Below are 23,865 nucleotides of genomic sequence, written 5' to 3' on the forward strand. Positions count from 1 at the left end.
TTTTCGATTTTCCTCTTGTGACTTCTGATGATAAAGGTGTCAGGGTAAGGTAAAGGGTTGCACGAGATTTTTCTTCATTGGGATTTGAACATTGTAAACCTGACAAAAGGATTTAAATGTAGTTCTCCTACATTTAGGGAGAATTAGGCATTCTCTTATATTTAGGGAAGTCATTGGTTAGCCTCAAACAAACTTCCTTTGCCCCACAAAATTTGCAAAAATAAACATGAATAAAATGTTATTCAAACAAGTATCTTCACTGGAAGTAAATAATAGTAGGCAAGAAAAGAGAAAAGAGAATGTAGAATGACTTTTCCCTCAATTTCTGAGATTCATAACTATTCCTCCTCCTCCTCCTCCTCCACAGGGTCCTTTTGTGACAAAATCTGATGCCAGCAATATTCAGATCTTACAACAATACTATCTGGAAAGCACATAATTAACCTTTGGAATTCATTGCTGGAAGATATGGTGATAGTCACTAGTTTGGATGGCTTTAAGAAGAGATTAGAGGACAGATCTCTCAAGGACTGTTGTTCTTGAAGACTCTGTATAACTGCCTGGTTGGGATCAGCAGAATTCCAAATTCAAGTTAGAGTAGAACATCAGCAGTAGAAGATAATGTCTTCTTCTCAGCTCAGAAGCATCTCAGAGGCATCTGAGAAACACAAAGTTGAACTAAGATGGATTATTCATCTGTTCTTATACAGCCTGTTCATTGGGTGGCTGGTCCCACTCCTTGAATTCAGGCCATTTCTTTTCTAGCCACTAAAGCATGTTCATAGCTTTGAAATAAAAATTAAGAAGGATCCCAAATCTGCCTGAAAAAATAGAATCTTGTTAAGGCTTTACTAGCAGTTAGAGTTTTATAGTTTGAATCAAGCACTTCTCTCTCTCTCTCTCTCTCTCTGTCTCTGTCTCTGTCTCTGTCTCTATATATATATATATATATATATATATATATATATATATGAGAGTGTATGCCTACCACAGGCACACATTATGTATAAGTGGCTACATCTGCTCTGTTGAGGCAAGCAAGGCAGGAGAAGGTACAGAGGCTACACGGCTTTTGGAACTCCCCTGCAACAGTTCTGCAGGGAATTTACTAAAGCGCACATTTAACTTACACTTCATGGTCATATAAATTGTCTACCGAACCACTGAGAAACAGAGCATCCTTTTAAAAATACAGTGAAATAAAATAAAATAAAATTCTATAGAGGAAAAGTCTCTGCACTCATATGTCTGAAATTTGACAGGCTTCATCTCTTCCAAAAGAGCTGCTTTGCCTGCAAATTTCAGTATGTTTTGCCCAAAGGTAAAAAGGGTACTAATTTGTATTGATATTTTCCTTTGTAGTCAATGAGGTTGACTTCAGAGGCTTCAGAGATACACTGGACCACCTGAAGGTGATTTTGCATTCTACCAAGACAGTCGACTTAGAACTCATCTATAATTAGAAATCTGTACTGATATGAATGTTCCTATGGTCATTTATTTTATGTAGTTCTCCTAATGGTGGAACTAAAACACTGCAAAGGTGATCTAGGAAAGTTTGTTCTTAAAAAGATGGCGAAGTTTGGCAAAAGAAGATCTGTGACAGAACAAAGCAAACATCTGTTTACTCTGGAATGTTTCTTCCAACTCTGGTCAGCCAGACTCTTTCTGGGAAGCTCCTAGGCAGAATGGTGAAAATATAGACAATAACTGTATCTGAGATAAACTGTAATCTTCAGAGGAAAACTCAGATTGCAATTTGGAATGTATAGCTTAATACTTCATCTAGGATGAAAAATGACACAGAAATAAAATCTATTTTAATAGAACAGTATTCTTTAGCAGTTTGGCCTCTAGAGGGAGGCGTTTGCTATAGCTGTTGCACTGAAAAAATGCTAAGCCTTTTTTTTTTAATTTGAATTACAACATACATACATACATACATACATACATATTTTATTACAATCAAAGATCCAGTTTTTTTAAAAACACATAAAAACATAATCAGGGATACAGTATTTGATAGTGTGTTTTAACTGTAGCAATATATTCAGTGTATTAGTGTTAGAATCAGAAAGTAGACAGTTTATATAATAAAGATCTCAGAATGGGTGAAATAAGAGAATTCCATATGTCCCTACAAATATGGGAATATAGAAGTACATGGGCAAAGGTTTTAATCTGCCCCAAACCACAAGGAGAAACTAGTTCAGACAAGGGGATTTTGGAGTGTTTTCCCTAAGGATAACACATTATGCCATGCCCCAAACAAGTCCTTTCTCAGCCTAGAGAAGGTTACAGATGGCATAGATTCTCACCTGTGCTCTGTATAAGATCTGAGCTAACATTTTGACTTTAAAAAGTTGAAGTATAGCAGGAACTAATTCTCCACACCGGGAGAAAAAGGATTACTTAATGGTGGCAGATAATTGTAATGCCACCTGAGAGGCATAATCATGAGGTGTTTTCTACGATCCTTTGGCGTCAAACATCACTCTAAGGTATTTAATGGTGTGAACCTGCAAAGATGGGTGTCTTGCAGCCTGCCAGTGTGAGAGTGTGGAAATCAGGTTGTTGAGAGTTGACACCATCACAATAATATACAGATTGAAGAAGGGGGGTGTCAAGAAGCATCCTTGATGGACCTGTCTCTGTGTGGCTATTCTGTTTAAGAAGAGCTTGCACAGGAAGCACCTGACGTATAGGAAACTGAATACAAATTTGGGAGCAATTTTTTGTTTTTTAAGACTGCATATCAATCCATGCAATATTGTTGAAGTTTGAAGTAAAACCTGGTTTTACCCCTATCTCCTTTCATTTCATTTTGCTTGACTGGTTGGTGTGTGTGTGTGGGGGGGGGGGGACTTATCCAGAAGTGAAGACAGAAAATTAATACTAGATCCTGCTGACTGTGACCCCAAGTTAAAATGCCATAACAAAATAAGATAAGACCCTAAAATTATGTATATTTCTCAGGCAACCTGGAAGAATTGGATCAAACCAAATGTCCATTTGATGCTGCATTCTGTTTCCAATTGTGGCCATACAGATGCTTCCAAGAAACTCAAAAGTAGGCCATAACAATTATACCTTCTCCCTGCCACTAAAACTGCCTCAGAAGATTCTAGAGGGCATCTTCACCTTTTCTTATCCATGCTTTGTGAACTTACAGTAGACAGCAGAGAAGTGAAGGTGGTAGATAGTTTGGTATTCTTGGGCTCCAGAATAAAGCTGGAGAAGAAAAGATGAGATAAATCTGAGTGAGGAGACCAATGACAAATTTGGACAAGATCATGAAAATAAGGATATGTGTATTACAAGAGAGTTCAGAACACTTGAAACAATGGTCTTTCCAATTGTGTAAGGCGCTGAGAAAAAAATGAGGAAAGAAAAGATTAGAAATGGTTACTCAGAGTATATCAACCAGCCCAAGTTCTAATGAAGATTGATGGCTCCCTTGAGGTGATGGTCAGAAGACAGGAATTCACATATTTTGGATGTGACACTCAAGTAATCACTGTTATAGAGCACTTTTCTCCAGGGATTTGCCCAAATCCTTCTTGAAATCTATCCATACCACTGGTCAGCCCCAGATCTTGTAAATGTGAATGAAGTTTTGCATTACTTCATGGTTAATTGTTTGGCCTCTATAAAACGGGGAGACCACCAATCTCATTTTAGAGCTGCAGGGGGAACTAAAAGAAAGATAGCACCAAATGTTTATTGGAACATGCCCTGGTCCACCTGCTTTGGAGAACAGAGGAACATTATTAGACTTTTGCCATCTTCTCTATAGAAAAGAATGGGACTTTCCCACCTCAGTCATTAAGGCCTCTCAAGTGCTTGAAGCACCACCAAAGCCAATTACAAAATTGCAGTGTCTAGATCAGTGGAAGGAACAAATGTAGTCTTATTACCAACAAGACCAGACAAATAAAAACGATTGTAACATTTTGAAATTATGTTTGTGTGATTCAGAGAATATGGATCAGTAGGGCACCATATCTTTACATCTTTCAACAGAGAGATCACCATTTCACAACGTCATATGGCAAATGATAATAGTGAATCATGTTATGATGCATTTATGTACCTGCTTTTTCTTAGTCAAATAAAAATTAGCTCCCAGATTTTAAAATCCTGGTTATATATGAATGGGAGTCATTATTCAACAGGACCTGACAATCCTATTGAAATGAGGCAGATGGCAGTCTTAGTGTCTCAGAGGGCTTTTAGTTTGATTTCAAGAGAGAAGGAAGAAGGTGCCAAAAAGAGACTCAAAACATATATTTGTGCTATGTTGTCCCACAGAACTAAATATGCATGTATTTCATACGAGCCCGAAAAGACATCTCCACAAATGCACCATAGATTTGGCAATAATATCAGTGCAGAAGATTTTTTTTTATGCGCGCACACACACAGAGGGTAGATTAAAGGAAGCTGAAGTTACCATAGTAACCAATAAGACCAACTCAACACTGTGTACTTTATAGCATCATAATTCTCTGGCTGGCAAAGCCCAACCAGAAGCGTTATTCCTGTCCCTATGGAAACCGAGGGAATAGCCCACACTGTAGTCACAGGAGATTAAAGCAATCTGGAACATGCATCTTCAGTTCAGCAGTGAGCAATCTCTCATGCTGAGAGCTGCTACCAATTTATACAGAAAGAGGAAAGCACGCGAACCCTGTATATCAGTAAGAGACTCAAGCCAGCAGAGGTTCTCAGTCTACAAATTAACTGCAAGGGAAGAAAAAGGGAAGAAAAGGGGTCTGCCAGCAGATCAACACGTATGAACACTGTCATCTGAGAATGATCTCCAAGCTTCTTTCCCCCCACAGTAAACAGGAAAAACCAAATCCTTATATCATTTCTAAATGATGTTAAATTCTTAGCATCTTACAACCCCCTGAAATACTTTAGCCTTGCAAGAGCTCATTGTTGAATGCGAAATAAATGAGGAATGGTGGGTTCACCCAACATACTAAAACTAAACCCTGATTAATAAAACACAACTGCAGCATCCATATAATGTGTTACAAGGAACAAATAAACATTAACCATATTATGATTCAATGTTATGGTCTGGTTTACACATGAAGCAATGGCAGAGTTCCCACAATATGCTGAAGTACTCTACTTGAACCTACTTCGGGCCTAATTAGTAATCAAATCAGAGATGACAGGCTTGTTGGTTAAACTGGGAAATCCAAATCTCTCTCTCTTTCCCCTAAAGAAAGCAGTGACAAACTACTTTTCTGATATTGCCCCAAAGATGGCATAGTGGCATCCATGAGATCCCCTCGAGGGCATCATGAGCACCCAGCCACTGAAAGTGGTATTCTTCCAAGAGGAATGTGTTGGAAGGAAGGGAGGAAAGTGCCATATTGCTTGTGGAATTAGATCAGGGCTAGGAAAACACAGGTTCGAGTTGCCTCTGAGCCCCAGAAACTTACTGGCAACTTTAGGCCATTTTCTCTTAGTCTCCTGGTCTAATGGCTGCTTAAGCAACTCTTTTCTTTGTCTCACTCCAACCCTGTGGCTGATAATACTTAAGGCAAGGTATTTATGTCCTACTCTCTGGAAGTGCATTTTGACAAGGTATAGATAAAAATATAATAAGCACTATAAAGGTCAGATAATGCCTTGTAAAGCCAAGAAAAACAGTCCCTCTCCACCCTGACCCAACAGTTCTCCAAAGGATGGAGAGGTGGTGATGGATGCTCGTCCAAATATTAAATAATTTCTATTTGGGTCTACTGTTTCCTCGAATCTTCCAGAATATATGGAATCATTTGCCCTAGCTGTGCTGCTTTACAATACAGTTTCAAGAATGGTATTCCCCATCTTCCCATTCTCTGTAGGTATGTAAAATATTAGTGACTGCTGCCACCATTTGTCAATTGTAATTTACTTAATTACTTAATTCATCTTGGCATTATTTTCATATCATGTTGTTGGTGAAGGTGTTATTTGGTTCTGTTGGAGGTTATAATTTATTGTGGATATTTTAATTCCTTTACGGCAGGGTTTTATGGTTGTAAACCACCTGGAGTCTGGAAGGCTTTGGCAGTGTACACATCTAATAAATAAATACATAAAATGTACGGATTGCCTTAAGCTCCTAGAAGAAAAACAGGAAATACTGTATGTCTAATGAATCAACAATAAATAAATGCTCACAGAAATTATTCCATAGTCCAGTTGCTTGCTTACAGCTTCAGCTGCAGTAAATTTCTGCCTGTTGCTGTATAGTCAATCATTCTGCAGGCTAAAAAAGCAACAACCATGTCCTGTGAATCTCAGTTTGTATCTAGCATCATGAAAGCTAAAGAAGGAGTCTCGGGTTTACAGAATTAATAGTTATTACATGGATGGGCCTGGATGGGAGACAACCCAAACTCCCAGGGCTGTAGGTTACTGGAAAGTAAGACTAAGAGATTTTATAATCCATGGCTACTATCCCTATAAGGCAGGTTGGGGCTGAGTGACTTGCTTCTACCAAACTTGCATTGCCATCTGAATGCTAATTCTGTGATGGTTATCTCAGATCAAACTGGAAGCAAATGGAAATGTGTTTCCCTGTTTCTTTTTCTCCCAAACCGTGCTGGCTGGGTGTTATTATAATTGTAGCCCATGCCTTTAAGGATACCAGATTGACAAAGGGTGATTTTTCGTTTTCTACTCCTTCCCATAAAAGGTGTCCTAACTTTTGGCAGTAACTGCTCTGACCAGATATCTGCATGCTGCTACCTTATTTCCATAATACCCTTTATTGTCTTTGGCTCCAGGTCCCTAACCGTAGGGCTAATCCTCAGCAGACATTTAGCCCAGTAAGAATAAGCCTTCATGGAAAAAGTTGCGTGATTTTCTTTGTACATCCTGATCTTCTGGGTGCAATGTACTTGGCACTATTTTTAATCAATGTATTTTGTGAGAGAGGCGCCATGTTGTGAGAGGGGCGCCATCAGAACTGCCAGCAGGCCGTCTTCATGCATTTCACGCAATGGCAGTTTTATTTATTGCCTGAGATAAAAGTTTGGCCCTGTGTTTCAGTCACCAAAACAATAAATGGGAAGCTTGCCATAAGCCTCTATGTTCAATTTACTCTTCAGATGTTGGCTACATATTATACGTGTTGTCAGATAAATGTGGCAATGTTAAATCAGGCTGCCAGTGAAAAATTCTAAAAGGTCTCTTAGAAACAGGCAGAAGAAGCCATTGTTGTTATTCTCTAGCCATGCTTACTGATTATTCTTTTACATCATCTAAGTAGCATATTCTCTTTAAAACTGCCTAGCTCAGCTCCCCAGCAAAATTAACTACTAAAGCAGGATTGAGCAACTCAGAGCTCAGAAGAACCCCCAAGAAACATTTCTGCAGCTGCTTCTCCCGACTCCCAAGATTATGCTGCCAAAATGTGGCAACAAATCATGGACATGATTTTTTGCTTTAAAAAATAGTAAAACCAGTTACTTTGGTCTCCATTAGGGTTACCGTACCTGTTGTGTAGGGAACAAAATTCTAAATCTGCAAAAATGAAGGAAAAAAGAAAAATAATTCATTTTAACCAGTAATGTCATTGTGCCTGTGTTGCTTTTAAGAGTGCATAACATGCCACCCTAACAGATGTTTTGCAATAAGACTCTCATAATCCATGCTGCCTCACACTGCCTGAGGTTTATGTGACCTACAGTTCAAAGTATCTGGAGGACACCAAGCAGAAGTAAATTTACCATGCCAATGGCTGACCACTCTTTCCTGATCAGACCCAGCTTGGAAGCCTATGACTGGTTCTGGACACCACAGTTAAAAAAGACCATGACAAATTGGAGCAAGTTCAGAGGAGGGCTGGAAACCAAACCCTAATAAGAATAGCTGAAGGATCTGGATATGTTTAGCCTAAAGAAGATATGATAGAGAGGGATATGATAGCACAGTTATCACATAGAAGAGGGAGTGGAATTATTCTCTATTGCCTCAGAGTGCAGGACCAGAAACAATGGGTTAAAACTTAAGGAAGGAGTTTCAGGCAGAGACATCAGGATGAACTTCCTGATTGGAACAGACTGCCACATGATGTTATAACTTCTCCTTTCCTTGAAGTCTTCAGACAGAGGTAGGATGGTCATCTGACAGAGATACTCTAGTGGATCATGCACCGAGCAGAAGGTTGACTTCTAAGGTGCCTTCCAATTCTAAATGATTTTAATGATATTCTCCAGCCTTCTCTGTCAGTCCCCAAAGCAGCCTGAAGAATTATGAGTTGGCAGAGCTAGTCTTCCACATTTTCAATATAATCAACATCAAGCAAATGAAATATGGCTTTAGGAACATCAAAAACCTTCTACAGGGAATTCTCCAGGATGTCCCATAAAAATTATTCTTGGATATGACTGGTCTCATTCATTGTAGGAGATCTATTCTGGAGCAATATTTAAGACAAAATATTTCTGTCTCTGACTTTGTGGGCTGCTTCTGTTGCTACAAACTATGTAATAATAATAATAATAATAATAATAATAATAATAATACACTTGAATGTAGCTTGGATTGATTACAAGAAGGCATTCAACTCCCTACCACTTGACTATATAATCAGGTGCCTAGAAATAACCAGAGTCAGTAGAAACATCAGAAGCTTTGTGCAAAGATCAATGGCACGGTGCAAGACGCAGTTGCTGATCAATGGGGATAGACTGGGAGAGGTTAATATCAAGAGAGGAATCTTCCAAGGAGACTCACTATCACCACTACTGTTTGTCATTGCACTGATTCCTCTGTTAACAATACTGAACAAGTCAGGCCATGGCTATCAAACATCAAAAATATCTATCAGGCGATCCTACTTCCTTGGCCTGGATGATCTGAAGCTGTATGGAAAAACACCATCTGAAATAGAATCACTGCTCAGTACTGACTGCATATACAGCCAAGATATTGCAATTGAGTTTGGACTGGACAAATGTTCCACCCTTACCATCAACAGGGAAAAAATAGTGAAAACTGATGGGATCAAGATGCCCTATGGAAATAACATCAAGAGTCTGAATGAAGAAGATCACCTAGGCATAATTCAGGCTGACAACATCAAGCACACTGAAGTCAAGAAGAAGGTTAGTAGTGAATACATCATGAGAGTGAAGAAGATCTTAAAGTCTAAACTCAGTGGAGGAAATACCATCAAGGCAATTAACACCTAGGCAATTCCAGTCATTAGATACACAGCTGGAATAGTGGCCTGACTCAAGCAGAACTAGAAGCCCTGGACAGGAAGACCAGAAAAATAATGACAATGAATCATGTCCTCCATCCACACAGCAATGTTGACAGACTCTACTTACCAAGGAGCGTAGGTGGGCATGGAATGTTGCAAGTACACCAGACAGTTGAAGAAGAAAAAAGGGCACTGGAAGAATATCTGAAGGACAGTGAAGAAGATGCACTGAAGCTAGTACACCATGAAGGCTTACTGAATTCCAAAGAGACCAAACTGGCCTATAAGAAAGACCAAATGAAGAATAGAAAAGAGACATGGCAAGGTAAAGTATTACATGGCCAGTACACCAAGAAAACTAGCAGACAAAACAGATAACAAGACCTGGCAATGCTTAAGAGCAGGAAAGTTGAAGAAAGAGACAGAGGGGCTGATTTTGGCTGCACAAGACCGAGCCTTAAGAACAAATGCATACAAAGCCAGAATCGAGAAGACAGCAACAGACAGCAAATGCCACCTCTGCAAAGAAGCTGAAGAAACAGTGGACCACCTAGTCAGCTGCTGCAAGAAAATTACACAGACTGAGTACAAACAATGGCATGACAAAGTAGCAACAATGGGGCTTTGGAATATCTGCAAGAAATACCATTTGCCTGCAAGAGATAACTGGTGGGACTACAAAACAGACAAAGTAATAGAAAATGAAGAAGCTAAAGTGCTCTGGGACTTTAGAATTCAAATAGACGATCACCTGGCACACAACACCCCAGACTTAACCATTGTTGATAAGAAAGACAAAAAGGTCTGGCTAGTGGACATTGCAATACCTGGAGACAGCAGTATAGAAGAGAAAGACCTGGAGAAAATCACAAAATGCAAAGACCTGCAAATAGAAATAGAATGACTGTGGCAAAAGAAAGCAAAGATAGCACCAAGAGTAATAGGCAATCCCAAAACTTCTGGAGCACCACATGAATACCATCGGCATTGACAAAATCACCACCAGTCAATTGCAAGAGGCAGCTTTACTTGGAACAGCTTATATCAATACCTTTAACACCATCAAACAACCAGATATGCGTATCCCAGGTCCTTGGGAAGGACTCAGTAGGTGGATGAAAATGCCAAACAGGCTGACTTTGTGACCAACCATAATAGTATCAGACTGGCAGCAGCAACTCTTATGATGGTGGGTTAGATCAAAGTTGGGGAAATGAGCCAAGTTTTCCCCTAAAAATCATGCTGCTATACTGAAGCAATGTGAAGCCTGCCTGTGTACAAGACAATGGCAGATTTGCTTTCAGAGATCAGGAGGCAGAATGTCAGCCTCTTTAGTAATGCTTGATATTGTCCATTCTCCAAACAGATCTCAGAATCAGCCAACAGAGGAGAACCAGACAGCAGCCTTACGCAACATCTTTTAGAAAAGTTTCTTTTGAAGTTACAGTGCAGGAAACTAAGGGCCAATAATGTGCCTTAGACACAAACTGCACATATCATATAGGCCATAAAAATATAGCCTAGGATCAGTGATTAACAAAGTTATACTGCAAATAAGATATGCATAAAACAGAGATGCCTGTTCTAGCCACCAGATTATAAAAAGCATCTCAAATGTTGTTTTCTTTCAACAGCTTTATTTTCGAAATGCTTAGGATTAATTTAGAATGGAATAAGTTTTCACAAACTGTTCTTGGCTTTGACAGCTGCCTAGGTAAAAGATGTAGCCTCTTAAATCATTTTCACACATGTACTTGCTAACAAACTTCCTAATTTTTTTTTTTTTAATGTGAGAATAAAAGGAAAAAAAAGTGGCTATTCCTCCTTTTTGTTTCATTATTCATAGGTCGCTTCTGAACTATGCTCTGCTATATCTGACTTCCAGCTTCATTTGGGGCGGGGGGGGGGTTACATTATTTCAGTTAATATTATTATTTTTGCCATTGTTATTGGTACAGGTCATAAATGCACACAAGCACAAGCGTGCTTTCATACAGCATCAATGAAAAGTGCAATCACATTGCGGTTCCTTTTTGTGAAATACTGTGTGCTCATGCTTTAATATGTTCTTCTCACTTGTAAATCGAATGTAACATTGCACAGATCCTATTGGGGCTGAATCAGGAGTTCAAAACTGAAGAAGGATAGATTGCTCAAAACACAGTGATTTGGACAGCCAATGTCCAGGAAGAAATTCAGATGAAGAAAATGTTCATTAATGACAAATTTATAGACACCGTGCCTATAAATGGATTCAATAAAACATTGAGTATATAAACAGTAATATTATTTAAATTGTGTTTTAAAAAATCTATGAGGAATTGCTAGATTTTTATTGGGGTTCAAAAGTAGCGCATTGTTCATTAAAGAAAAGAAGGGTCAACTTTTTAATGTCTTAGAAATATAAAGTTCAAAAGATGTTATTATATGGGAGTTTGAAGTCAATTGGACAATTAAACCTATCTCTATCAAATAAAAATTTACCACTGATTTTCTTGATTCCCTTTTTCTGTCACCTTATATATGAATCCATTCTGACATTAAGCAGTTCCAACAGCTATCCATTTCTTGACTGCTTAGAATTTATATACAGTAGTAGCTAGTTCATTGAGAAAACAGATTAAATAGTAATCCCTGAGAATTTGCAGACGTGTTAATGAACTATCTGAAAGGTACATGGACTGAAATTATTCTATGAAAGCAATGTAAGTAACACACCTTTATCTTCTGGTAATGAAAAGGAGATTTCCATTACTGTCACAAAGAATGCCCCAAGAAGCTCTTTCTCTGTGATCAGGCCATAATACTATAAACTATGGAGTGTGGAGCTGAAGGATTCACAGCATAAGAAAAGGTCTTGATGCTGTCTAAGGAATCATGTAACACAGCTTTAAAAGTTTCAGAATATTGTCCATGCAGCCAAGCACTGCTACAGGGCGGGGAACAAGATTCCACGCTTTTAGGTAGGAAGACCTCGGCTCTCCTCTGATAAAGGAGAGGGCACAGACCAAATTCTCAGTTATGCAGGCAGAGACGTCTCCTGTCATACTGAGTAATGGCCATCCACAATGGAACACATTCTGAGAAAATCACTGAATGAAAGGAGGGAAAGGGGGAATTGGAGAGGATAGGACATTAATGACGTCTCTTCTTTCTTTGCTGAGCAAAGCCATCAAAGCAGCAGATACACAACTGTTTTCTTTGTCTGAGCACGCAAATCCAAAGATCGATTCCTATGTGCAGAGGAAACTCCTTCCTAAAAGTTATTTAATAGAGAATGTGGAATATCGATTTTGTTTTAAACCGTGCCGTGCAGTATCAAAAGGTACTGTAATTTCTTCATCTGTCATTCTAGTTGATCTAATTTTGATCTGCAACTGACCGACACAAAAACATAATTATTTACTCAATAAAAAAGAATTTTCTGCATTTGGCTTGAGAGAGGATGGGGGAGAGAACGATTAACCCTTTTTGAAATACACTGCGCTATGTCACTAAGAAGAACCAAAGCCTACATATCTTACAAATTATTTTCAGCCATTGTGCCCTATGTTTCAGCCTGAGTTTTACTCAGATGGTCCACCACACGTAAAATCACTGGAATGCCTATGGGAGCATTGAATTGGATACAAAATGTGGCAGATTGCATTTATAAACACAGAAAAAAAATTAGGAGTGTTAAAAATAAAAAAAAAAATAGATTGAAAGAGGTCTGGGTGATGGGGGGTGTTTAAAGTTCTAAAAAAATATAAAATAAACTATATGGGATTTTAAGGAGTACTATAAAATCATCTTTTACAATTAAACCATTCCTTTTCTGAAAGTTTAAAATTACAAACTCTGGAAAATAGACCTGCATATTTCCCCCAACTTTTTGGTGCCTACTATGTAAATAAGCCCAAAATAAATATGGTAAATCTAATTCATACTTTTCTCCCAAGTAACTATATTCTTGATTCAAATGAAAATATGGTTCTAGAATTACTAATGAAGTTAGCAATTCTTTGCAACATTAAAAATAATTGTAAAAATAAAAATGTGGACTATTCATTTTGGCGGTATTAATATTATCAAGAAAAGTAAGACCAGAACTAGATTTATCATCCAGAGTCATTCAAACATTTTAAAGGAAAGCCATTTTTAGATATTCAAAGATGCATGTTAGATTTTTCATTAAAAATGCTAATTGCATCGAGAGTTGATTATGCTAACCATCCTTATTCTAACCATACTGACCTTACAACATAAGTACTACAGAGGCCATTTAACCATATTTTTCAAAGACCATTAAGCTAATATTGATATTATTCCAACTGGATATTGTAAAAATTGATATTCCCTTTCTTTTACAAGTGGCAAATGATTCTATGGCATGGCTGGTGTGGGTCTTCCGGGCTGTGTGGCCGTGTTCTGGAAGTTTTGTTTCCTAACGTTTCGCCAGCACCTGTGACCAGCATCTTCAGAGTGCAGGAGCACAGAGAGAACTGCTGGGCACAGAGAGAACTGCTCTCTGACTGTGCTCCTGCCCTCTGAAGATGCCGGTCACAGGTGCTGGCGAAATGTTAGGAAACAAAACTTCCAGAACACGGCCACACAGCCCGGAAGACCCACACCAGCCATTGTATGCCGGCCGTGAAAGCCTTCGACAATACATAGATTCTATGGCAGTTGGGAACAATTTTAAGTAGCAGAGAATTTTTTTACCATACTGGGGAAGATAAAATTAAACAGTGTTAAGACCTGTTTTAAAACATTCTTCATCATCCAAAAAACTTTTAGAAGAAGAATAATACCTTTTTTAAAAAAATGCATGCTAAACATTAAATTTAGCTAATTAACTCCAGTTAGCCTATTACCTGCAGTGTGTCTTAGCAGACCTATGTTTTCATTTACTCTACCTAAAAGCATGCTGCATTACAAAACAGGATTATTGCTACAATGCCTACATCCAGAATGATTACTCTCAAATGAAAAGAGATATTTCCCTTTGGATATAAAAGGCTCAGAATATAATGTATTATGCTAAACTGTTTTTATAGTTTAATGATCATAAAAGGAACAATACCATGTGCAGGGAAGTGTTTCTCTGAGCACTACGCTTATTGGCTTATAGACCGTCACCATACTAAAAAAATTAAAGTAGCTTTTGTTCCATTGGCTTAAAGATTAGCATATCGCCTGATTTTAAGTATGAGATTCTTGATAATACATTGTTAAGCTGGCAATATAATTTCAAGATCACTGGCAAAAGTTGGTCTGGATGGACATGGTTGCCACATACAGCTATAAAAATGATGGCTTATCCTGAACATCTGATCTTCATAGTTAAATGAAGGTGCTATAGGCCAATTAGTCTAGGAGGTTTAATTCAAGACCATCTAATGGCATTTTATCAGGATAACATAATAATGCAAGGTAGGTCCCATTTATGTTTTTCAAACACATTCTGAAGTAAGAACCGTAGAGTTAAAGTAGACTCATATGGCTACACTGTCCTTCCTATTGACTATAAGCATCAAGCATCTGTATGATCATCTGAGGGCTCTATTTATTACTGTGCCCAGAAATCTTCTTAACAAGCCATGATGGCATCAGAATGACAGCACATGTGTCATGATATCAATGAGCAATGGTGTGATTATGAAAAGGCATCATAACAACTGATGCAAATACATAAGCTGCATCATTTGCTTGGTGACACCATGATGTGTGGGTCCTCTCTTGTCTTCTTGCTGTCCCCTCTCCTCCATACACAGGTAACCATGATAGTCCATGAAGCCATTCCAGCTTCCAATCATCCCATCAAATAGTTGCTCATATGGAGCTTACCACATTGTTAACAGAGGTATCAGCTAGCCACTGGAATCCAAATTTAACAGAAAGTAGGAAGAAATTGAAACAAGGTTGGGAACACTCACAAGAACTCTGCCAGTTAAGGTCTGGGCTGAAATCATCACCCCTGCCCAGTCTTTAACAGAGGTCATCCAGCCCACTTCTGCTGCCACAGTTTCCTCTTTGTCATCTGTGCCTTTCAAATCCCCATCTGCCTGGGTCTCCCCATTGCCAGTTATCTTCTGGGCCTCCTGAAAATGGAAAGTGGAGAATAGTTAGAATGGCCACAGTTAAAAACCACCGAGAACCAAGTAAATGCAACAGTTAACATTATATCTTATAATAAGTGGGGAAATCCTGTTCCTTAGCCAAACATGGACACATGCAAATCTCGTAAGTGATACTCAGTTCTTTGATTATTAACTGTTGGGTAACTGTGGACACTAAGTGTTCTGAATTCTGCCATTCTCCTTGCATCCCCTCCCATCGGAAAAGGTTAGATTTATTTCAACTCTACCTTCTCAGCAAAATATATATTTTAAAAGCCCACTGTTTCAACCAACCTAGCACATTATACCATGTACTTCAACTGAGTCTGGCCTTGTATGTAAGCCTCTGTGCAGAATATGTCCATAGACAAAATTAGTGTAAGAGCAACATGCAAAGAATGTGGATATTAGTCATGCATCATTTTGATTTATGGCTTCTAGAATTAGTTTCCCAAGGAAGCTCACACTGGGCAGTGTGTGAAGTCTAAAATGCCACGCAAAAATGAAATGCAAAGTTCCAGCAGGACCACTGTTTAAAGAGCTGTTTGATTAATCCAAGGCGCTCCTCTCTGTAAGCAGCAGTCTTTACTGAGTCACCAGAGGGAGAGGAAAAAGCAAATCAAAGAAAAATACCCACTGAATCACTACTGGCCAATACCATTCATATTCAGTGTCTCCAGAAACTGCTACTACAACACTACTGAGTTCTTACATCCAAGATAAATATGCTTCAATCATGAGTAGCACACAAGAGGAATTAGGGTCCAACTGAGGAACTTCCTGGCTACTTCTGATCTATATGATGGATGGATTCGTGTAGCCACCAAAATGAACTCAAGAGAGTCTTTGTCTTTATTTGTCTTTACTGGGTCCTATATGATGTTTTTCCTACAGTCTTGCCATCTCTTCCCCCAGGAATATAAGGAAGTCCAGGAAAATTGAAGCAGAGGAACATGTGCTTCAGATGCATCAGATCTAAAGAAATGGGTAACCAATGAAGCCAGGAATTTGCATTAAATCCTCCCTCCCTCCCTCCCTCCCTTCACCTGTATGGTACACCAAGACTTCTAAATTTGATTCATTTTGTTTCTAGGTAGCACGTTTCCAAGAAATCTAGTAGAATACAAATTGCTGCATTCCTTATTTGAAAACACTGAACTCTAACTCTGACCCATTCTCCCTTCTGCTGCACAAAAAAGAAAAGCAAAAACAAGAAGTGTTAGGCCAAAAGGTCTAACGATGCCCGAAAATTTCTTCCAGCTATGCCAATAAATTTTTAAAAGTTTCTTATTAGTCTGGATAACAATAGTTTTTTTCTTCCTCTTTTCTGAAGTATATGGAAATATCTCTTACAGCAAGGATGAGTGCACCATTAGAAGACCTGAGAGACCAGGTTAGGGAGAGATCATCACAGAGAAAAATCTATCTATGTGGTCACTAAGAGTTGACAACGACTTGGAAATCTACCCAGCCCCAGAATGTCATATAAACAACATTTCTCTAAAAACAAATACTGTCACTAGATTTATTCTTTGCAGACAGCTTCAGAGAAATAGTTCCCAAAAGGGGTTTCAAGGAACTCTGGAGCTTTTGGGGGCTTATCTGGACCCTTTTCATGTGTATGTATCTGCCTTTTCAACCTAATAGTATTTGAAAGCCACTGCTTTGGGGAAAGGATGAGAAAGCAAGACACAATCTTCCAAAGAAAGAAAGAGACTGAGAGCTTTCAGAGATTCCAAAAGAAATATGTGGGTTCTTTCTTTCTATTCTCATAAAAATATGTGCTACATTTTCACAGACAAGTTGAATTCCATTTTTTACTCATGATCAGGTCAGTGATGCAGATCAGGTCATCTCTGATTCTCAACCTAGAGAAAGCCATTTTATAAATACAGAATAGGTAGCAGAAGCCTTCAAGGCTAAAAAATCAAGGAGACCTACCACAGTTGACTTGAAAAGGCAGAAGAAACTCAGGATTCAAACTCTGGGACTAACACATATAAAAGCAGGATTCCTAACCGTTGTTAGATGGAGACTTTCTGCATGCATGGCTTCCTAATTCCCTGTATTAAATCTACTTATTTAGCCTCGTTGAATCTGCTTGGGAACAGGGAGCAGGGAAAGTCTAATGTCAGTACTTGGTAGAAAGCTTTAATGTCAGCTATCCAGGACTCAGAGAAAAGGACATTTCAAGAATCTGAGAATGAAGTTTTCGCTGGTGTCTTATTTAGAGACACAGCAGTTGCATTCTAAGTTAATACTATCTTTATGCAGCCAGGCTGCTTACCTGTTGTTTTGTAAAGTATTCATTATTTTAATTGCTTGATGACAGGAACATATAAATAGAGTGAAGTGGGAGGGTGTATTCATTACTTGGTGCAATGTTGTCTCTCTTACATTTATAAATGTTGTGGAGACGTTGCATATTTATCAGAAGAGAAGATTTAGAATTACACAGCTAGAAATCTATTTTAAAGCTGTGACAGAACCAGAGACTTCCTGTTAATAGGAAAAAAACGCTTGGTTGGTTTTCTATTATCACACCATCCAAATTCCAATTCATTTACCATATTTATTTTTACCTTCCCCTCCTTTTTCAAAATATTCAGCAGGCAACAGAAAGCCCATTTTATGTAATAAAAGACCTATAAAGAAACTAGATCATAGTTGCCAAGGGAAGGTTAGCCAGCGCCTGTCAAAGCTGGGCAAAAAATTTAAAGCTGTCCTCTCTAATCAGAAATCACTCTCCAGGTTTGCAGGCCAGGGACTAGCAATATGGTGCTTGTGGATGACAGAGCTTCGAACACCTACCAGCGTCCAAAAGAACAACCTTCAGCACAACCTGCTCTGCCATGTACTAAAAAGACAAAGTTTGGGGTCTGTTTTCTTCCCTAAATGGACATAACCATAATGTTCATCCACTGTCTCAGTGCCTAAACTGGATAAGCAAATAAATATTTTTAGACTGAATCACCCATAATTTGCTCTTATTTCTTCTCTCTGAAAGCAGACCAAGTCTTTGTCTTTTTAATACATGGGAGAGCTGTGCCTTTGGGGCTCTGAGATTTGCTCTTCTATATATATCCTGCATGGACTGTGGGCACCTCTACTTTACTAAAGCTTCTAATTTTATCTACAAGAAGAATCACTGGTACTTGCAGCAATCAGTAGTATTTAAGAACTAATAAAGAATGAAGGCCAAAGACATGACAAAAGGCAGTTTCTTGTGATTTATGTTTATGCACTCTGTCAAATGAAAAACGGGAAAACACAAACAATTTCATGCTGGTAGCAGGCCTCTGCTTTGCCATTTCCTCTGGTTCTCCAAAAGTAAGTCCAGTCACTCCTCTTCAGGATAAAAGAGACTAAAATATCAATATTCATTATGAATCATGACCTGGATGAGTTTAATTATAGTTGTCCTCTGCAAGAATTTCTGACCTTTTAAGAAAAATTTTCACAGTGCCAGAATTTTGGATGAGACTTAGATAAGGATAATCAACGCTATTACATCAATGTTATGGTTAAAATCAAGATAACCTTTTTCCTCATGGGTCTGTATGATTTCACACTATATCTGCATTGCCGCTCAAAGAAAATGCCACACTTTGGATTAAATACTATTGTGTGAGGAGGAGGAGAGGCATGTGTCCTCCTTGTATCTTTTTTGGCACACTTACATTAAGCCTCTTCTTACTATTTAAATAGTTGCCTAAAGTCCCAACTTCTGTTTTACAGTGGCAGCCAGATGCCATCTTTGGGCCCCTCTTAAGAGAAATGGAATATGATGTTAGAAAATGCAACCTATGTAATGCAATAAACTTCAAGTCTTTCCTCTCTCTCTCCTCCTGAACATTGTTGAAAGGAATGTCCTAAAGTGTAATTGTTCAGAGTTGAACTGAATTGGAATTTAATTTATTTTAATTGAAGGTAATTTAATTTAGGCACCGCCCGACTCCAAACTGACTCTGGGTGGTGGAAGAACTGACACAGCACCTGCTTTGAGATTTGCAAAATTAATTAATTAGTTTCTGTAATTTATGTCTTGCTGATCTGCAGAAAAAAATGCAGATATTATTAGACTCCAAATAAGAAAGCCACTAATAAAACTAAACTGCACAAAACGAAGACTGTTACAATAGGAAAACACCATTATGTAGCAGTTACTGGGACCAAGTTTTTAAAATCCTGATTAAAAGCTCTTGTCATTCCCATAGAAAAGGGTTGAATTTAAATAACTTTGGACAGAGAGTCACAGAAGAACATTGTTTAAGGCTGCCCCCAATTTTAACTCGAGGGGAGGAGTCTCCAAGGAAAACCCACACAATCTACCCATAAAAAAGCCATCTATATGATCTAGTCCATAAAGAAAAAGCAAAAAGAAATAGTTTCTCTAGTTTCCATATTTGTTGGAATGTCGAAGTTGCATCATCCAAGTTGGCATCATTGCCAATCAGCCATTACTCTGAATTCCAGTCAGTATTAAAGTTACTATACTCTCTGTGTCAAACAGTAAGCTATGCTTTTATTTTCTCTCTCTCTCTCTCTCTTTCTCTCTCTCTCTTTTTGTCAATATTTTTTTATTTAAACTTTTAAACAAGAAGATAAAAACTAATACAAACTAATCTAAAGTAAGGAAGAAAAAAGAAAAAGGAAGAAATCAAAGAAAAAGCAAAAAGTACAAGAAAAGAAAAAAGCTGAAGAAAAATAGAAAAGGAAGAAAAAAAGATACAAAGAAGTGACTTCCAATATTCTTCACAGCAGTTATGAGTACAAATATATTTTAACCTCTCTCTCTCAAGTTACATCATATTACTCTTTCTATCTAATCACAAGTTCATTTTTTCTATCTATCTAAAACCATAAATCATAACTTCATTTTTTTCATTTTTTATTTTTACACAAAAAGTCCATAAGAGGCTTCCAGTCACCAATAAATGTAGATAATGTCTTCTCTCTAATCAAAGAAGTCAATTTATCAATCTCTGCAAAATCTGTCAACTTCATTCCTCCATAGTGGGAAAATATGTCTTTAAAAGAGTTGAAATTTACATTGTATTATCATCTCAAAGAGAATCTTTATAAAATGATGAATTGTTGGTACATGACACCAGAGAAATTATCTAGAATGTATAAAGGCATTTCAAATGTATGTTGGAAATGTGAACAATATGAAGGGGCATTTTATCATGCTTGGTAGACGTGTAAAAAAGCTAAAAAAAATGGATTCAAATACACACTTTGATACAGAGGATTTTAAAGATTGATATTCGATTGAAGGATGAACTTTTCCTTTTAGGATTAATGGATAAACAGTTAGAAAAAAGCCATGGAAGATGATTTCAATACCTGATTACTGCGGAGAGATTACTATATGCACAGAAATGGAAAGATTCACCACTCCTGTGGTTTTACTTTCTAATGAATTTTAGTAACACTCATTTCGCCTTGGCCCCAAAATAATGCAAGTGCCACTTCTGATTTCAGTAGTGTCCTACTTTGAGCTAATAAAATGCATGTTTTGTCCTTTTTTCAGCCACAACTTTATAATTGCATGGGGGCTTCGAGGGTTTATTATCTTAAGAAATAAGTGCTATGACTTCCTTAATGAACTGAGTTAAGCAGTAAGGAATGTACTGATTTATAACAGGTTCAGGAGAAAATGATACAAAAGTGTCCCTACTTCATGAGAGTCTTGATAGTTGAGTCAGATTCGTATTTTTTTTCTGCAATAATATCCATCTTTAAGAATACAACAAGTACTGAAGCCCAGGGACACAGATACTAGTGTTGCCCTAGAGGTGAACATTTTATATTTATTTATATTTATATATCAAATTTGTCACCACCCATCTTGTTAAAAAGCGACTCTGGGCAGTTTACAGAGAAGATAAAATTAATTAAAAATACAATATAAAAGTAGCCCTAAATAAATAATAAATATATTCCAAGAAATAATGGTAACTGGCGAGTATTAGGCTCGGGGAACGTCATCAGGGCACCATCCACCCCCAGGGTTGATTAAAACTCTTATTGCTCCATGCAAGCTGGCAGAGCCAGGTCTTTAGTCCTTTCTGGAGAATATTCCAAAGGGCGGGGGCAATGGCAGAGAAGGCTCTGTTCCTGGGCCCCGCCAGCCGACATCCTCTCACTGACAGGGTCCGCAAACGTGCCCTCTCTGCCTGACCGGGTGGGACGGGTTGATGTTATGGGGGCGAAATGGTCCCTCAGGTAGCCTGGATCCATGCCATGTAGGGCTTTAAAGGTGATAACCAACACCTTGAATTGGACCCGGAAGCAAGCTGCGACCCAATGCAGCTCCCGCAGTAAAAGTGTTATATGTGACATCCTTGGGGCACCCAAGATTGTCCACACGGCTGCATTTTGAACCAGCTGTAGGTTCCAGATACTTTTCAAGGGTAGCCCCATGTAGAGTGCATTGCAATAGTCTAACTGAGAGATGACCAGGGCATGAGTGACTGACCAGAGAATACAGCAAGTACTGAAGCCCAGGCACATAGATGCTAGTGTTGTCCTAGAGGTGAACACTTCCCAAATTTATTGATTTCATTACATCCTGATTGAGGCTTCAGAGATAGCCTCATGTGGTCTGATCAAATAAAATATTATTTGAATGCTACCATTCTTGATCCACTTGCCTTGTAGATTAAGTGGGCTTCTGTCAAATTTAATTCACACTTAACTTGGGCCAATGGAAATTTGTTGTAGCTAAATGTTAATCCACAGGTTTAACAGCTTGCAGAGTGCACAGTAACTTCGTTTGTGAGTTATAAATTATAAATTTATAAATTTATTCAGATATAAATCACATGCACATCACCTTGTTGGATTTCCCATTGCTTGATGAATCCCCAGCTGGATATGTGAATTGACTTGTTGAAAACATTGTTGGAGAAGCAATGGCAGGTGATGGTTCATTCCAAATTTAAATCTACAGATAATAATGCACCTGCCAAACAATGCCTCTGGGGTTCTTATGTTGTCGGTCTTTTGTAAAAGGGTTAAAAGGATATCTCCTAACACTATATACTTGTGTATAGATCTATAGAGTAACCACATCTCAGAAAAAAACTGGTGCAATTTCCCTATATTGGGAATTTTTTTCCTTTAGTAAAAGAAAGTGAATAAGGAGAGAGACATGTGAGTGTTGACAAAAACATGATGTGGGGGGGAAGCTAAGAAATAGTACTAGAATTTAGAGTCATCCAATGGTCCTCCATATAAGTAATCTTGGGAGTAAATCATTTTGGAAATAGATGCTTCACAAACTAAAATATATGGGAACTTCTGAATGTCCCACCTTAAAATCCACACATATACAATCAAAACATTCATTAGGCATCTTCCTAGTGGGAACTTACTAACTTGAACTTACTCAATAATTACTGGTATCAAGGAAATGATCCATACCAGCAGGACAGGGAACCCAGTGAAAACACCTGCAGTAATAGTTGAAAGTATATGGAAGGATAGTTAAATGGGGAAGAGAAGGACTAGGTTTGGCTATCACACTAAGACATAATGTAGCTGATTTGGTTGATGGTTTATTATACTGTGCTAACCCGGCCACTTGGGGCTGATTAAACAAATCCAGTTAAATCTGGGGTATGTGTGAACCCAATCTATTGCCTTGCTTGCAATCGTGGCCAGATGGATGCTTTCAGAAAACGTGACAGAGGGTGATCTTCACTATCAACTGTCTTCAAGCAGATGGCATTCAGTGGGGATTGCTTATGAATCTAGGGGTTCTGTTTTGTTATCCCGGCTAATGGAATAATGTTTCATGTTGAAAATACTAGGAATAAACCCACTCTTCCTGGAAGACTTACTTTCTTATAAATATATGTAGGGTCATTTTAAGTGTGCGTTTTCTTAAACTGCTGGATCTCCACCATCACAAATTACATAGCTTGTGACTTGGATGAAGGTAAATGAGTTTGTCAGCCAGTAACCAAAACAGTTAGGTGACATTTAATGTTGCTCACCTGTCTTTAATCTCTATGCTTTAGAGGTTTGGCAAACTCCTTTTTCCCTGCTCCATATTTTACCTTCCAGTTTGCTTTTAGCCGTAAGTATTCCATCAAAAAATGAGTAAGAATTTCTTTTAATCCAGATGAGCCAACTAGACTTTCTATCTGGATTGATTCGATGCAGAATTATAATTCTGGATGGATGGAGACATACATACATACATACATACATACATACATACATACATACATATATCTATCCATCCATCCATCCATCCATCCATCCATCCATCCATCATCTCTCCATCCATCCATCCATCCATCCATCCATCATCTCTCCATCCATCCATCCATCCATCCATCCATCCATCCATCCATCCATCCATCTATCATCTCTCCATCCATCCATCCATCCATCCATCCATCCGTCCGTCCATCCATTCTACCTCAGGTTCATAGAAGATGCTTTCAGTGACATCTTAAAAACAATTTGTTATGTTTCTTTTTAATCCTAGGATCTTATTTCTCAGTTTTAGTTCAGCTGGTGCTTTCA

At 38.2% G+C, this 23,865-nt stretch overlaps 1 protein-coding gene across 4 annotated transcripts in view; it reads right to left on the reverse strand.

Moving 5' to 3' along the window:
• KCNMA1 (potassium calcium-activated channel subfamily M alpha 1) overlaps positions 1-23,865 on the reverse strand; it is a 523,843-nt gene that overhangs the window by 388,558 nt on the left and 111,420 nt on the right. For all 4 annotated transcript variants that reach the window (XM_088128983.1, XM_088128982.1, XM_088128975.1 and 1 more), the window contains exon 2: positions 15,139-15,303. In XM_088128983.1, coding sequence (XP_087985109.1) covers positions 15,139-15,303 — 165 coding nt within the window. The remainder of the gene's footprint in view (positions 1-15,138; positions 15,304-23,865) is intronic.

This window comes from Python bivittatus, unplaced genomic scaffold, assembly GCF_059951505.1.
Source record: "Python bivittatus isolate LINGU-HERP-01145 unplaced genomic scaffold, Pbiv_v1 ctg000050_np1212, whole genome shotgun sequence".
NCBI classification, from domain to species: domain Eukaryota; kingdom Metazoa; phylum Chordata; class Lepidosauria; order Squamata; family Pythonidae; genus Python; species Python bivittatus.